At 37.9% G+C, this 13,769-nt stretch overlaps 1 protein-coding gene across 4 annotated transcripts in view; it reads left to right on the top strand.

The window, feature by feature from the left end:
* Window positions 1–661: 661 nt before the first annotated feature.
* Window positions 662–13,769, top strand: part of LOC136310183 (complement factor H-like) — a 126,208-nt gene continuing 113,100 nt past the window's right edge. The window contains exons 1-6 of one of the 4 annotated variants that reach the window (XM_066238407.1): window positions 662–817; window positions 1,061–1,182; window positions 8,699–8,884; window positions 9,243–9,348; window positions 10,851–10,927; window positions 12,381–12,572. In XM_066238407.1, coding sequence (XP_066094504.1) covers window positions 1,125–1,182; window positions 8,699–8,884; window positions 9,243–9,348; window positions 10,851–10,927; window positions 12,381–12,572 — 619 coding nt within the window. In that variant the 5' untranslated portion in view covers window positions 662–817; window positions 1,061–1,124. Of the gene's footprint in view, window positions 818–859; window positions 879–900; window positions 1,183–8,698; window positions 8,885–9,242; window positions 9,349–10,850; window positions 10,928–12,380; window positions 12,573–13,769 lie in introns of those variants that run through there. The other 3 variants (XM_066238418.1, XM_066238424.1, XM_066238434.1) reach the window with 3 other exon arrangements.

The raw sequence follows: 13,769 nt of genomic DNA on the forward strand, positions 1-13,769 counted from the left end.
CACTACCTGTTATTGAGGTATTTAAAGAGAGCTATCAGGTTCACAACTCATGATTTGTACTGGCCTATAAATTTTTAGGAGTATGGTCAAGGTTTCTTGCTACCGTTAAAAGAGTTCTAGTGCTGTGATTAATATTCAATACTCTTGAATTGAGACTGTAGACTAGTTAGCTCTTGAAGTCACTTGTAGTGACATTAAGTGGTACAGCAATCTTCAGTGATGTCAAAGTATCATGCAGGAAATTTTTATCCTCACCAGGCACCAGTGAGAATTTAATCACTGGCTTAAATTTTTACTTGTTTGATGGTAGGTTCCATACTTTTAGAAACTTCTTTCTCCTTCATTACTCTCCATGGCTGTCTCTACCTTTTTAATAATATTCGGCAATCCATTTGCTTATATTCTCTTTATGCTATAGCCTCAGTAGGATGTTTTACAAAATTGGTCTTCCCATTTCTTGCTTTTTGAGATATTAAACTCACTCATGCCTCACAAAAGTAACTCTGTTGATTGGCCCACGTTATTAACAGTCTTTAGAAGGCTAATTTTATGAACTGCAAGGAAAGCAGGTCCCCCAATTCAGCCCGCACTGGATTCTTGGCAAAGTGTAACCACGTCCTCTGGGTATCGATTGCGAAAGCATTGCCTGACCTCAAGTTCTAAAGAGCTTTTATTGTTTGGTCTCTTGAGGTTTCTGCAAAATAGACCTGAATGGGGTTTGACTGATGAGAGGGTTTCTGAAGCCAGAGAGGCACCACCAGTGACTGCTTTGAGCGTTCCCAGAACCCAAACAAGTTCCAGCAGAGGACCTGCCTGGGTTTGTTTATATGAAAGCAAAGCAAGATCGGGTCACCGCCTTCCCTCTCAGGGGGAGCGCAGTGAGAGTCCTTGCAAATGCTGGCGCTGCTGGGGCTTGTGGCTGATTTTTTTCTCTCTCTCTTACTTTGCAAACATTTCTGATAGGCGGGGCATTCGGGCTTCTTTTTATTTCCCAAGCTGTGTTTCAACTTCCTTCTGGAGAAAGTACTTCCCTGCACTAATCACAACTTTTTATTTGCAGAGGAGAAACTGAGAGCGTGTGAACATTGTCAGCTATTAAATGTCCCCTGAAGGAGCCAGAAAAAATGGGATTTCCAGCAAAGATTCTGTGGCTTACATTATGGACTGTTTGTGTAGCCCAAGGTAAGAGTGAAAATGGAAGACTTTTTCTTTCTTTTTCTATAACTATAATGTTAAACATTTGCTAATATGCCTTTCACAGTTGTGACAGTTTTGGGATGGGAAATTGTTATTTTTTTTACTCCAGACCAGTAGCTTAGCGTTGGAGTGGCTTTTGCCATTGTGAAACTTAAAGCCTACATCGCTTATTTGAACGACATGCTGATTATTTATTATAATGGTATTTAATGGAATATTTCAGAAAATATTTTTGAATATTGTAATATGTATAATCACTTCCCTGGTAATTGTCCTAAAATATAATTTACTGGTTTGCTTAGAATTCTCACTAAAATGCATTATGTAAAAAGTACTATGCAGTATGTGACCATACACAGAGCCAGAACATAAATGAGACAATAAAAGCCTTCAAATCCTATAATGATTGGGTTTCTTTTTTAGATATGGACATTAACTCTTTCTAAAGAAATATTCACTTAACATTTAGAAATGATATTGCCATGGCCTTGAAAGTCTTGTAGATGAGCATTATTTGTATCATTAGAATGAAAATATTTTATAAATTTGAAAAAAACACACAATCTCTGTGACACCTATGTTGTTCAGTAGGTTTCTTCCTGTGTGTATAAAAGAGGTGTTCTAGAACAGTCTTTAAGTGTAGTGAATATGAGTATAGGAGTACTTTTTCTGATATCATGTGACAATTATTTCTAGACTAAAATTAAATTTAATTCTATCCCAATTTCTCAGTAGATTAATAAATTGCCTCTGGGGAGAAATTCCTAAATTGCAATAGATAATTATGTGACCGACAGTTGATTGACATTTTTAAGCCAAATGCATTATGTAGCATTTCTAAATTTTCAACAATTTTCACTAAGTCAACAAATTTTGAGTGAAATGCTTACTCATGTCAGTCTCTAAGCATTGAAGAGCATTAGCAAATAACACAGAACCTCTGTCCTCAAGGGCCTTTAGATCTAGAAAATAAAGGTGAATATAACTTTTTACTTGTATCATTTAATAATTTTTTAAGTTTATTCAAATATGTTAAATAATTTTTGAAAACTAGAACCTTTTTCAGTTATAGTTTCTAATATACTGTTTTTTCAGTTATACTTTCTAATATACTGTTGTGTGATTTTTAGTTCATAAACTTTATAGCTTAGCCACCTTTTAAACTAGGTACATTTCCCTGCACATATCAATATTACAATTAGTATTTAAAAGTAAAATATCATTTATTGACAAACAATCTGGAACAATGTCTATGTTACTCATCACAGAAAACTTTGTCTTTGCGTGTGTTTTTGTGTGCGTGTGTGTTTTTGATAAAATACTTTTAGCATTTCACCATTGCCATATTGTTTGCTTAGGTTTTCTGTAGACACTGTCATGTAAAGAAGATTGACTTTATTTCTAGCTCATGTTTAGAATTCAAGAATTGTGCCAAGTTTGATTAAACTGTTGAAGTGGTTACAGAGTAAAAGTTGAAATAGTAAAATCGGGTGCTACAAAGGATTAGTGATAAAAACTAGGTAAAAGGGATTTAAATTCTTTGCTGATGTAATTGATTCCAGTTGACTTATTTAACTTCTATTTAATAGTTCCTCAATGTATGTTTAAATGTGGCATCAGTTTCTGTCAGTGAATTGAGCATTATAAATATTCTAGTGGGGATGACTATAAGTCTGGTTACTTCTTAACAAATAAAGTGCAACTTTAATGTTTAAAGCAACACTCGGTCAGCCTCACGGTTTTCACAAATGCACACATAGTGCACCAGCTAGTCGAGGGAAATGACCTAAATTTTCAGTGGCTATAGAACAACTCTTTTATTCCTTGCTTGTCAGAAAGTCCTGAAACTGAACTAATTTGCTGTGATTTATTATAAGTTGATAACTTTTCTGCAACAATTTTAGTGGAGAAAGGTAGAGATGGATGAGGAGCAGGCTAAGAACCAGACTAAGCGATTCTGGCAGATGAGGTGTTGGCAGGTAGGGGGAGCCAGTGGAAGAAGTGGTCCCGCGGGTCCTGTGAGACAGGGTGGGCACGTGCCAAAGCAAGCCTTGTTATTTTAAGTGGAGGCACGTCCTGGCAATGTGTATGTTCCTCTTTTGCTTGCCTAAAATGTTAAACTAGAACTGAATTAAGATTTGCTAAAATCATTCCCAGCTAGAATGAAGTCCCCAGATAGACGTGGAATCCCAGGTTAGAAGGACTCTTCCTTATTGCCCTGGGTGGGCCAGGGCTGGTGCCCAAGTCTATGTTGGTCCATTGATATTTGTTCAAACCCTGATTGCCCTACAGCCTTTACCACTTGTCCCCTTTGCAGCTCTGCCCCCTCCTCCTCTGCCTGACCCCACACTCCCTCCCCCACCCACCAGACTGTAACGTTCTACCAACCAATACATCCTGTGTTCTCTTAACTCATGGGCACTTGACCCGTTTCTTAACAACTGTAGCCAGTCTCAAAATACAGTGCCCGAAAAGGACGTGATGTAAGGGGGAAGAAAAAAGTGTTACATTTTAGCTTAAAATAATAAGGAAATGTTAAAAAACATGGCTCACAGGCAGTAATGGAACAGGAGAAAAAAATCGCAAAAATAATAAAGGGAAATGGGAATGAAAGATTTGACAGAGCCCTTTTGTTAGTTTTGACATTTTAACAGAGAGACCACAGTTTCTCATAAACCTTGTTAACTAGAAATATAGTAGATGGAAAAGAGATTATAAAAATGTTCTTTTTGCCTGACCAGGTGGTAGTGCAGTGGATAGAGAGTTGGCCTGGGATGCTGAGGACCCAGGTTCAAAACCCCGAGGTTGCTGACTTGAGTGTGGGCTCACCAGCTTGAGTGTGGGGTCATCGGCTTGAGTGTGGGATCATAGACATGTCCCCATGTTGCTTGAAGCCCAAGGTCACTGCCTTGAACTGAAGGTCGCTGGCATGAGCCCAAAGTCACTGGCTTGAGCTAGGGGTCATTGGCTTGGCTGGAACCCCAGTCAAAGCACTTATGAGAAAGCAATCAATGAACAACTAAGCTACTGCAACTGTGAATTGATGCTTCTCATTTCTGTCCCTTTCTGTCTGTCCCTAAAAAAAAGATCCTTTAACGGCTCCCAAAAGTATTTTGGAGCTAAATTAAAATGATTTCAGACTTCAAAAATTATTACAGAAATTCAAACTTAGGACACAAAGACAGGATGGACAATGGAATCACAGACATTAGAGTTTCTAGGGTTCATGCAACTAAATTTTTGTTCCTGTGTCCTCTCTTTTCTTTTGTATTTGCTACCACCTACTATGCCCTCCCACAGGTTGTCCATAGCCTACAGATATAATAGAAAGGTTCCAATACAGTTTCATATTCATTTATTCAGTCAAGTCATTCAAATGATCATTTCCACGCACTCCGATTAGTACTTTCTAGAAGGTGATCACTTAGTGGGGAAAACAAAAGGACTGATGATTGCATTTTATTACCATCTTGTATTTTATAATGTGAAGCATTGTGCTGGAGGTAAACAAAGGAGACTACAGGATCATTTAGGGAAGGCAAGACATCCAAATTGGAATGAGAAAATGGAGTAAGATGGGATTGGGAAGCTGGTTCATAAGAAGAACGATGAAGAGATAGGACTTCATCAGAGTTGCAATGACATGCCGAGCAGGTTTTGAAGGCTGAGTAGGAGTTAGCCAGGTGAAAATGACAGGAGGACCTTCACAACTAAGGAAACATCAAGTGTGTGTACAAAGGGCTAAAAGCAGTTCTCTAAACTGGAGGACTGAAGTCATCACCCGTCCTAATTCTTCCATCTATTGAACTTCCCTAAGCACTACAGGTAAACTTAGGAAGACTGTTTGCTATTTTTCTTCCCTTTTGTTTTTCATCCTTATCCCCAAAACTGTCCTGATAATCATTCAGATGCTGAATCATTCCCTCCACAGAATTTTCAGGGTCTTCATTTTAATGTCACCATGTGACTAATTGCCTTTCCATAGCAACCTGTGAGGCCTTATAAAAACTTATTCCATGTGTACAAATGATTTATTTTACGAAGCTGACACTTTGACTTTGGCAACCATTGGCATTACGTGTTAGCTATTCAAACACTACACATTGCACAAAACTTGATTTCAAAGGAATTTTCAAGCTGTATACTGTTAGTAACCTGTTTCGATTTTAATTATGACATACTTGTTATTCTGCTCAATTCTTATAGTTACTACCTGTTCTCCCATTTGCCTCTGGCCAGCAAATGGCTACATTTTTTGTGTGTGTGGCTGGATTACTCTTTCGATAGATCACTACCTTAGTAAAAATGGTTTATATTGAACAAATTAATTGAGGAAAAATTGTATTACTTTTTTCTTGCATTAGCTTAATAACAGGATAGGAACCAAAATGATCAAAATGTTAGTTTATTAGTGAAAAATAGTGTTCTACTTACAATATGAACCTACATTTAAAATTTAACTCATTTATTTTTCTAATCTGAATGCCATAAAGTGGGTCTGACTATCCATAGTGAAAAAATACACTTATGAACCTTTAATTAAACAGAAAAATTTTACCTAAAAACAAACATGAACATCATTGTAAAATCAAAACAAAAATTCGCCAGGGAGGCTGGAGCCGGCAGGTGGTTTGCGTGGTTCCAAGACAGGTTTTTACTGCCATCTAGTGGAGTAAATTTAATATTTACTTATCATAAAAATCAAAACTGAACTATGTATTCTTTTATTAGTTTCCTAACATACATGTGCTAATAACTTGTGGAAACTTCAGAGGAAAATTAATGCCTATGGAAACCCACACAAATGTTAATTATTTATTGCATTAAAAAATGTAGTTTCACATGGAACCTTCTGTTCAATGAAATGTTGTAAAATGCTTTAATAATGAGTATATTCTATGATGATGTCTGGCTCAGTTGATTATTTTATTTTCTCTTGCCTTTGAAAGAGATATTCTAGAATAGAATGTTAAACCGCTATCATAAAACCAAGTAAGGAAAAAAGTTTAGCAATGAAAACATAGCAATAAAGGTGTATGATAGTAACCATCTGTATGCCATTTTTAAAAGCAATGTTTTGGGGTGTGCTAATGTAACCATTCTATCATTAGGGGTAATCACAGCTAAATTAAGCTGTAGGCAATATTAAGAATATTAGCAGTAATAACAGCAGGTATGATCTTCATAGTTAATGTTCTGTGTTCTCTTTATAGGTAACTTAGTTAATATTTGCAAAATAAGAATCACACTGTCTATGCAGGTTCCATTACTTCAGTATCTTTATTGTAAAATATAATGTATGAGTGAATAAACAATGAAAGCACTGTACTCCACATCACATCATCCATGTCGACAAGTAGAACATTCGTAGTATCTTACAAAATTCCCATGGGTTTCTTTTGTTTTTCTTTCTTTAATTTTTATTTTCAAGCAGGGAAAATATTTTATTCATTTTTGACAGAAATATGATATGTGTTTTCATATCATTTATGTATTTATTTAAATTGAATTTATTGGGGTTCCATTGGTCATTAAAGTTACATAGGTTTCAGGGTACCATTCCATAATACATCGTTTCCATACTGTGTTGTGTCCACCAGCCCAAGTCAAATCTCCTTCTGTCACCACTGATCCCCCTTTACCCTCCTCTACCTCCTTACCCCCCTTTCCTCCTGTAATCACCACCCTGTTGTCTGTGTTAATCAGTTTTTTTCCTTTGCTTAATCCCTTCATTTTTTTCATCTGTGGATTTCTTTGAGATGAATACCCTACCTTCCTTCTAGAAGAAAACATTATCTTCATACTTATGGTAGCTACATTTTTGCTCTTTAATAGTTTCACAGTCGTGCTCGCTTCGGCAGCACATATACTAATAGTTTCACAGTCTGTGTATTCATTCCTGACATATAGGTCTGGTCTTGAACTTTATACAGATGAAATAATCCTGTTCTAGCTGATACACCTGTACTTTTACTTTCTGTGATAACTGGGTTTTTCTTTGCATATCATTTTGTAGCATCACTGTATTATTCCATAGCATGGATATGCCATACATTTTTATATGTTCAACTCTTGATGGGCACTGGAGTTGACAATATATTGCCAAATTGATGTTTAAAGTATTCTGTTAAAATCTTTCTGATGTTTTGCAGAATTTTGCATGACATTCCTTTTTTATTTTGGATCATGGTTATTTGTGCCTTCTTTCTTTCTTATATCTTGATCAATTTTGCCAGAATCTTTTATCAGTCTTATTTATCTTATCAAAAATAATTGTTCTATTTCATCTTGTTCTATCCTATTTGAAATGTTTTCTTATACATTCTTTTTTGTGACAGAGACAGAGAAAGTCAGAGAGAGGGACAGGGATAGACAGGCAAGCAGGAAGGGAGAGAGATGAGAAGCATCAATCCTTCCTTGCGGCACCTTAGTTGTTCATTGATTGCTTTCTCATATGAGCTTTGGCCAGGGGGCTACAGCAGTCTGAGTGACCCCTTGCTTAAGCCAGCGACCTTGGGCTCAAGCTTGTGAGCCTTGCTCAAACCAGATGAGCCCGCGCTCAAACCAGATGAGCCTGCGCTCAAGCCAGCAACCTCGGGATCTCGAACCTGGATCTCTCACATCCCAGTCCGACATTCTATCCACTGTGCCACCACCTCGTCAGGCTCCATATACTTTTGTATCATCTTACTATGTTTTATTGCTGTAAAGAAAATTTATCTATTGGTAAGGTGCATTCTGCTTCTCTTTGATTACTTATTTTGTAACTCACTTCCCTACTAGGGTCTCTTTTATTCATTGTTTTTGTTTCTGTTTTCACAACTTAGAATAGTGCCCAATAAATATTTTCCAACATCACAAGTACAGTGCAGCTGTTAAAACAATATTGTAAAGTATAACTATTTTTCCAGAAAGTCATTCTTGCAAATTCATTCAGATTCTATATCTGTAAGCTAACATAGGTATTTTATTTATATAGTAAAGACATCCATTTGGCTGAACCTGTAACCATATAGGTATTTTTTTTTCTATTTTTCTGAAGCTGGAAACGGGGAGAGACAGTCAGACAGACTCCCGCATGCGCCCCACCGGGATCCACCTGGCACGTCCACCAGGGGCGACGCTCTGCCCACCAAGGGGGCGATGCTCTGCCCCTCAGGAATGTTGCTCTGCGGCGACCAGAGCCACTCTAGCGCCTGGGGCAGCGGCCAAGGAGCCATCCCCAGCGCCCGGGCCATCTTTGCTCCAATGGAGCCTTGGCTGCGGGAGGGGAAGAGAGAGACAGAGAGGAAGGAGAAGGGTTGGAGAAGCAAATGGGCGCTTCTCCTGTGTGCCCTGGCCGGGAATCGAACCCGGGTTCCCCACATGCCAGGCCGACGCTCTACTGCTGAGCCAACTGGCCAGGGCCCATATAGGTATTTTTTTTAAGCCAAACTAACCTAAACATACTGCATACTTAAGTAGTTTCTTGGAGCTCTTGTTCTGTTTTTATTATTTTTAGATTGCAAAGAATCGCCTCCGAGACAACCCACAGAAATTCTGACGGGATCCTGGTCTGCAGAGATGTACCCACAGGGCACCAAGGCTATGTATAAGTGTCGCCCGGGGTATAGGACTTATGGCATAATTACAAGGGAATGCAGGGGAGGAGAATGGGTGGCCCTTAACCCATCAAAAATATGCCAGAGTAAGTAATTCATACTTTTGTGAAACTTGAAAAAATGCTTCGGTTGTGAAAAGACTGAGGTTTCATTCTGTAGCAATAGTGGCTGAATTATATTAAATCACTATTATCATTTAAATGTGAAACAGGCCACCAATCATCATTCTTAAAAAGAGGTATGTGTGTGTGTGGGGGGGGGGGTAACCTTCCAAAATTAAAAAACCAAGCACATAATCAGTTCAGTTCTAAAAGAATGACTACTGTGTTTCACTTCGCTGTATCGTCCGTTCTATCCCTCTAACATAATAACAGATGTCCTTGTCCATTGTGTAAAATGTGTTTCCAGTTAGGTACTATGATCGTATCCTTTTCCTCATTTCAGAAAAGCCCTGTGGACACCCTGGTGACACACCCTTTGGTTCATTTGAACTTGAAGAAGGAGATAAATTTGAATATGGTGCCAAAGTCGTTTATACATGCAATCCAGGGTAAGTAGCCAATTTCAAAAGAGGTTTAAGATTGAGGTAATTAATCATTGATATGGTAATAAGAACTGTCCTAATGTTTATGTTAAGGTGACAATATATTTACAGGGGCATTTTTATAGGTAGCACACACACATCAACCTTCCTCCCCCCAAAACTAAAAATAAAAATGGGAATGATCATATCAGGATACCATGTTATCTCCTTAATGTTTGAAAAATTACAACAGATTATAATCACTCTGATAGAGTGCAGCACCAGCGGAGTGGGAGAATAGCATACAAATAAATAGGGTTCACCTGACCTGTGGAGGCGCGGCGGATCAAGTGTTGGCCTGGAATGCTGAGGTCGCCTGTTGGAAACCCCGAGCTTGCCTGGTCAGGGCACATATGAGAGTTGATGCTTTCTGCTCTGCTCTTCCTTCTCTATCTCTCTCTCTCTCTCTCATTTTCTTTCCTCTCTAAAACGAATAAATAAAATTGTAAAAAAAAAGAAAAGAAAAAAAAAAACACAAACAAATAGAGTTCACGCCAACAAGTCCTCACTATGTTCTGTTAAGTGCAGAGTATTACAGGAGTTCCATGGGTCAGGGACAGCGGAAGTGGTGAAGAATTTGAGGGTGCAGTACCTATTTTGATAAAAACCTATAACACTTAGGAGAAGCGAGACTCTTTTTACACTGAAATGCTGAGAACAACTCTTCTTTAAGGTTCCGTGCTCAGTAAATTGTTCTTATCCTATGCCCCCCCCCAAAAAAAAAGGTTTTCAGGATGATAATCATTAGCTCTGTGTGCTTCCTGGGCTTTCCTGACTTATCTCAGCACCTCAGTGTCACCTGCTTCATGAGTAGTCTTCCCTGTCAGGCTCAAAACTTGTTTTGAAGGTGCCGTTTTATTCCCGGAAGAAGCAAGAGCGTTACGATTGTATGCGGCATCGATATAAATAAGATCAAGAGATTACAAACAGCGTCTTCCTCTCTCCTCCTTGATTTCCCAATTGGAGGCAGAATAATAGACTATTTTAATGCTTATGCTTTCGAATAAACCTGCATTCCAAAACTCCACCTCTCCAAAAACTGAATATATTTTTAAAAAGTATGATCACGTTTATGGCTTTTGTTGTGGATGACCATTCATGGAGCTTATCACATTGGCAAGTGCAACTAATTAGCTGACTGAGTGGGAAAAAAAATGATAATGTACTGTAGATGAAAAAACGAGTTTGCATTATGAAGCAAGGATTATGATTACTCCCAGTCTGTCTACCTGAGGGTTTGAAGGTCTTTCTTAGAAGAGAAAAAAAAGTTTTAAGAAAGATAAAAAGAAATATGAGATAAAAACAGAAAGAGGGAGAGAGAGAGAGAGAGAGAGAGAGAGAGAGAAAAGAAAAGAAAACGCACATGCCTTTAATATCCCTAAAATGGAGTTTGGACATTCAGAATGGTATCAAATTTAAAACTGCACATAATCACACATTACCTCACTACCCTGTTATTTGTTTTTTAGTTATCAGATGATAGGTGAGGTCAATTTCCGGGAATGTGAAGCAGATGGATGGACCAATGATATCCCTCTATGTGAAGGTACATAAAATACTGAAAATACCTTAAGATTTCTTTTGAAATGCCTTACATTAAAATATCTTTAAAGTCTATAGTTAAATATTTCTTCCTCCAACTATTTTTTGTGCTTTCTAATATAGTTCAGAGTATATAGCTAACCTTTTGACTAATACATCATTTGGGGTTTCAATAATCAAATATGCGTACAACCTCATTTCATCTAATATTTAAAGTATGAACTTGGGAAGTCTAAAACTTAGTTTTCCTTCCATTTGGATTCGAACCTCTAGAAATAGCACAAGTATCGCTATTTAAATGAAGGTCAGAATTTCTACTTTACGAACAACAAGGCACTCACCTGATAACCAGCCAAATGACGATCTCTGATCATAACTGAGGTGGAGAATATGACTTTGACATCTCTCCTCTACGTACGGCCTGACCAGGAAGGTTTTCCTTTGGTCTTGGCCTCACTGGACAATGGCGAGAACTAAGAGAGAGCTCTGCCCTTTCTTACTGATCCATTAAGCAGATGGTGAGAATGGGGAAAATGTAGATCCTGTTTCCATATCTTCAGCTAGTAACACCCCCACCTCTAGTCACCATGGAAATGGAAGAGACCAGTCAGAATAGGGTTTCCCAGTTCCATGGTGCGGAGTAAGGAGACAGGAAAAGAGAGAGGAGCAGACAGAGAGATAAGGAGGGAGGGAGGGAGTGAAAGAGAAATACAAGAAGGAGGAGAAGGAGGAGGAGGAGGAGGAGTCATTTCATCTGTGGACATGAGAGGAAGGAGATACGTGCTCTGGGAAACATCAGCATAAAAATCCCCTGGGGTGTTTGTTAAAAGCTGAAATGTGGGTTACTAAAGACCTACTCTATTGTGGTGGGCAGGGAGACAGCTATAAACTTTCCCTTTTAACAAGCATCCGGGGTCATTCAACTCTAAAATGAACTTGGAATACCATTGCCTAAGTAATATTGGAAAATATTATGTAAAATCTGAGGAAGATGTGGAAGAGGAAGGAAACCTAAAAACAATCTCTCCGTGGAAGTGAATATCATCAAAACGTCTGTTACTCCTTTGGGAATACAGTGTTGTGTGCTGATGGGACTTGAGTGGAAATTTTATATTTTATCATCCCAAAGTTTATATGTCTCAGTTATTTAAGAAACACTTGTTTGTTCCTATGAAAATACAACCTGTCATTCAAAGGGTTAGCTTTCTTTGTCCACTTCCATAGAAAAGTCTCAGAGATAAGCTCAATGTTGGGTTTTTTTACTTTGCAGATTCTGTCTCTGGCAAACAAGTATATTGAATGTTTCTTTGAAAATAAAAACAAAACCCACTCACATACATTGAAGTAATGTCCTTTAATCCTACCTTGCTGATTTCATACCTATATAGGTGCCTATACATATTTTTCATGATAAAGTTTTCAAATTTGATGCAGAAAGGTTGTATTTATTTTTTCAGTGGTGAAGTGCTTACCAGTGACAGAGCCAGCGAACGGGAGAATCATCAGCAGTGCATATGAGCAGGACCAGGAATATGATTTTGGACAAGTGATCAAGTTTGAGTGCAATGCAGGCTTCATGCTTGATGGGCCTAAGGAAATACACTGCTCGACCAACGGTCTTTGGAGTGGAGAAAGGCCCAACTGTGTGGGTAAGACACGCCAACTGCTCCTCAGATTGTTTGAATGAGTCTAGATCTTCTCATGGAAATATGCATTTCAGTCATAAGTAACATTTATGGAGCACTGACTGTTTTCCAGTTACTCATGTAAGTTCTTGATATGGTTCATTTAAGTTCATCTCAGTTTATGTTCAGAACACACGATGTATGTACTATTTTCCGCCTCTCTTTTATAATGGAGGAAACTGTCGTGCAGAGAATTTACTTCACATTCATGGTTATCGTGGTTTCGAGAGTAGAGTTAATATCTAAACCTAGGTTTTCTGACACCAAAGTCCATGCTCTTCACCCTCATTTTTTAAAAGATTTTATGTATGGATTTTAGAGAAGAAAGAGAAAAGGGGTGAAGAGAGGAACGGAAAGTATCAACTCATAGTTGTTGCTTCTCATAGGTGCCTTGACTGGGCCAGCCCGGGGCTTGGAACTGGTGACTCCACCATTCCAGTCAATACTCTATCCCCCATGCACCACCACAGGTCAGGCTTTCCACCCTCATTAAATTGTAGTGGGCTCTGATAGCTTAAAATGGAACAGTAAGCTTTTCTGCTACAAGTTTTAATATTGACCTACAGAATAGGTTCTTTTTAACTTTTATTTGAAAAGCCAAAGATATATAATTTATTTCCTTGAATGCATCCAATGATGGTGTTTTGGAATAGCACTTGTAGGAAGTAGATGTTTTATATGTAGGCCGTGAGTTTGCTATAAATGTTGTGGAACTGAATTGAATCCATTAAATATATTCTTTGCCTTTAAAAAATGAGTTCTATAGTAAACTGTCAGTCAAGAATTCTTTAAGCACAGGATAGCGATTATAGCCAATAATATTTATTTTTATTTTGATCATTGCATTTTTGTTGAATTTATTAGGGTGACATTAGTTAACATAATTATTTATATATAGGTTGCAGGTACCCAATTCTACAACACATCTCTGTATTTTATATTGTGTGTTCACTCCCCTTAAGTCATCACCATTCTCTCCTAATATTTTAGTAACTGTGCATGGTGCCACGTGGGCACTAGACTTATTGGGGCGACCACTTCATAAATTAGATAAATGTCTAATAGCTAGCCATGTGATACACTGGAAATAATATAATATTGTATGTCAATATACTTGAAAATTAAAAAAAAAATTTTTAAAGAATTCTTCAGTTATAAACT

Source organism: Saccopteryx bilineata, chromosome 1 (genome assembly GCF_036850765.1).
Source record: "Saccopteryx bilineata isolate mSacBil1 chromosome 1, mSacBil1_pri_phased_curated, whole genome shotgun sequence".
Lineage (NCBI taxonomy): Eukaryota > Metazoa > Chordata > Mammalia > Chiroptera > Emballonuridae > Saccopteryx > Saccopteryx bilineata.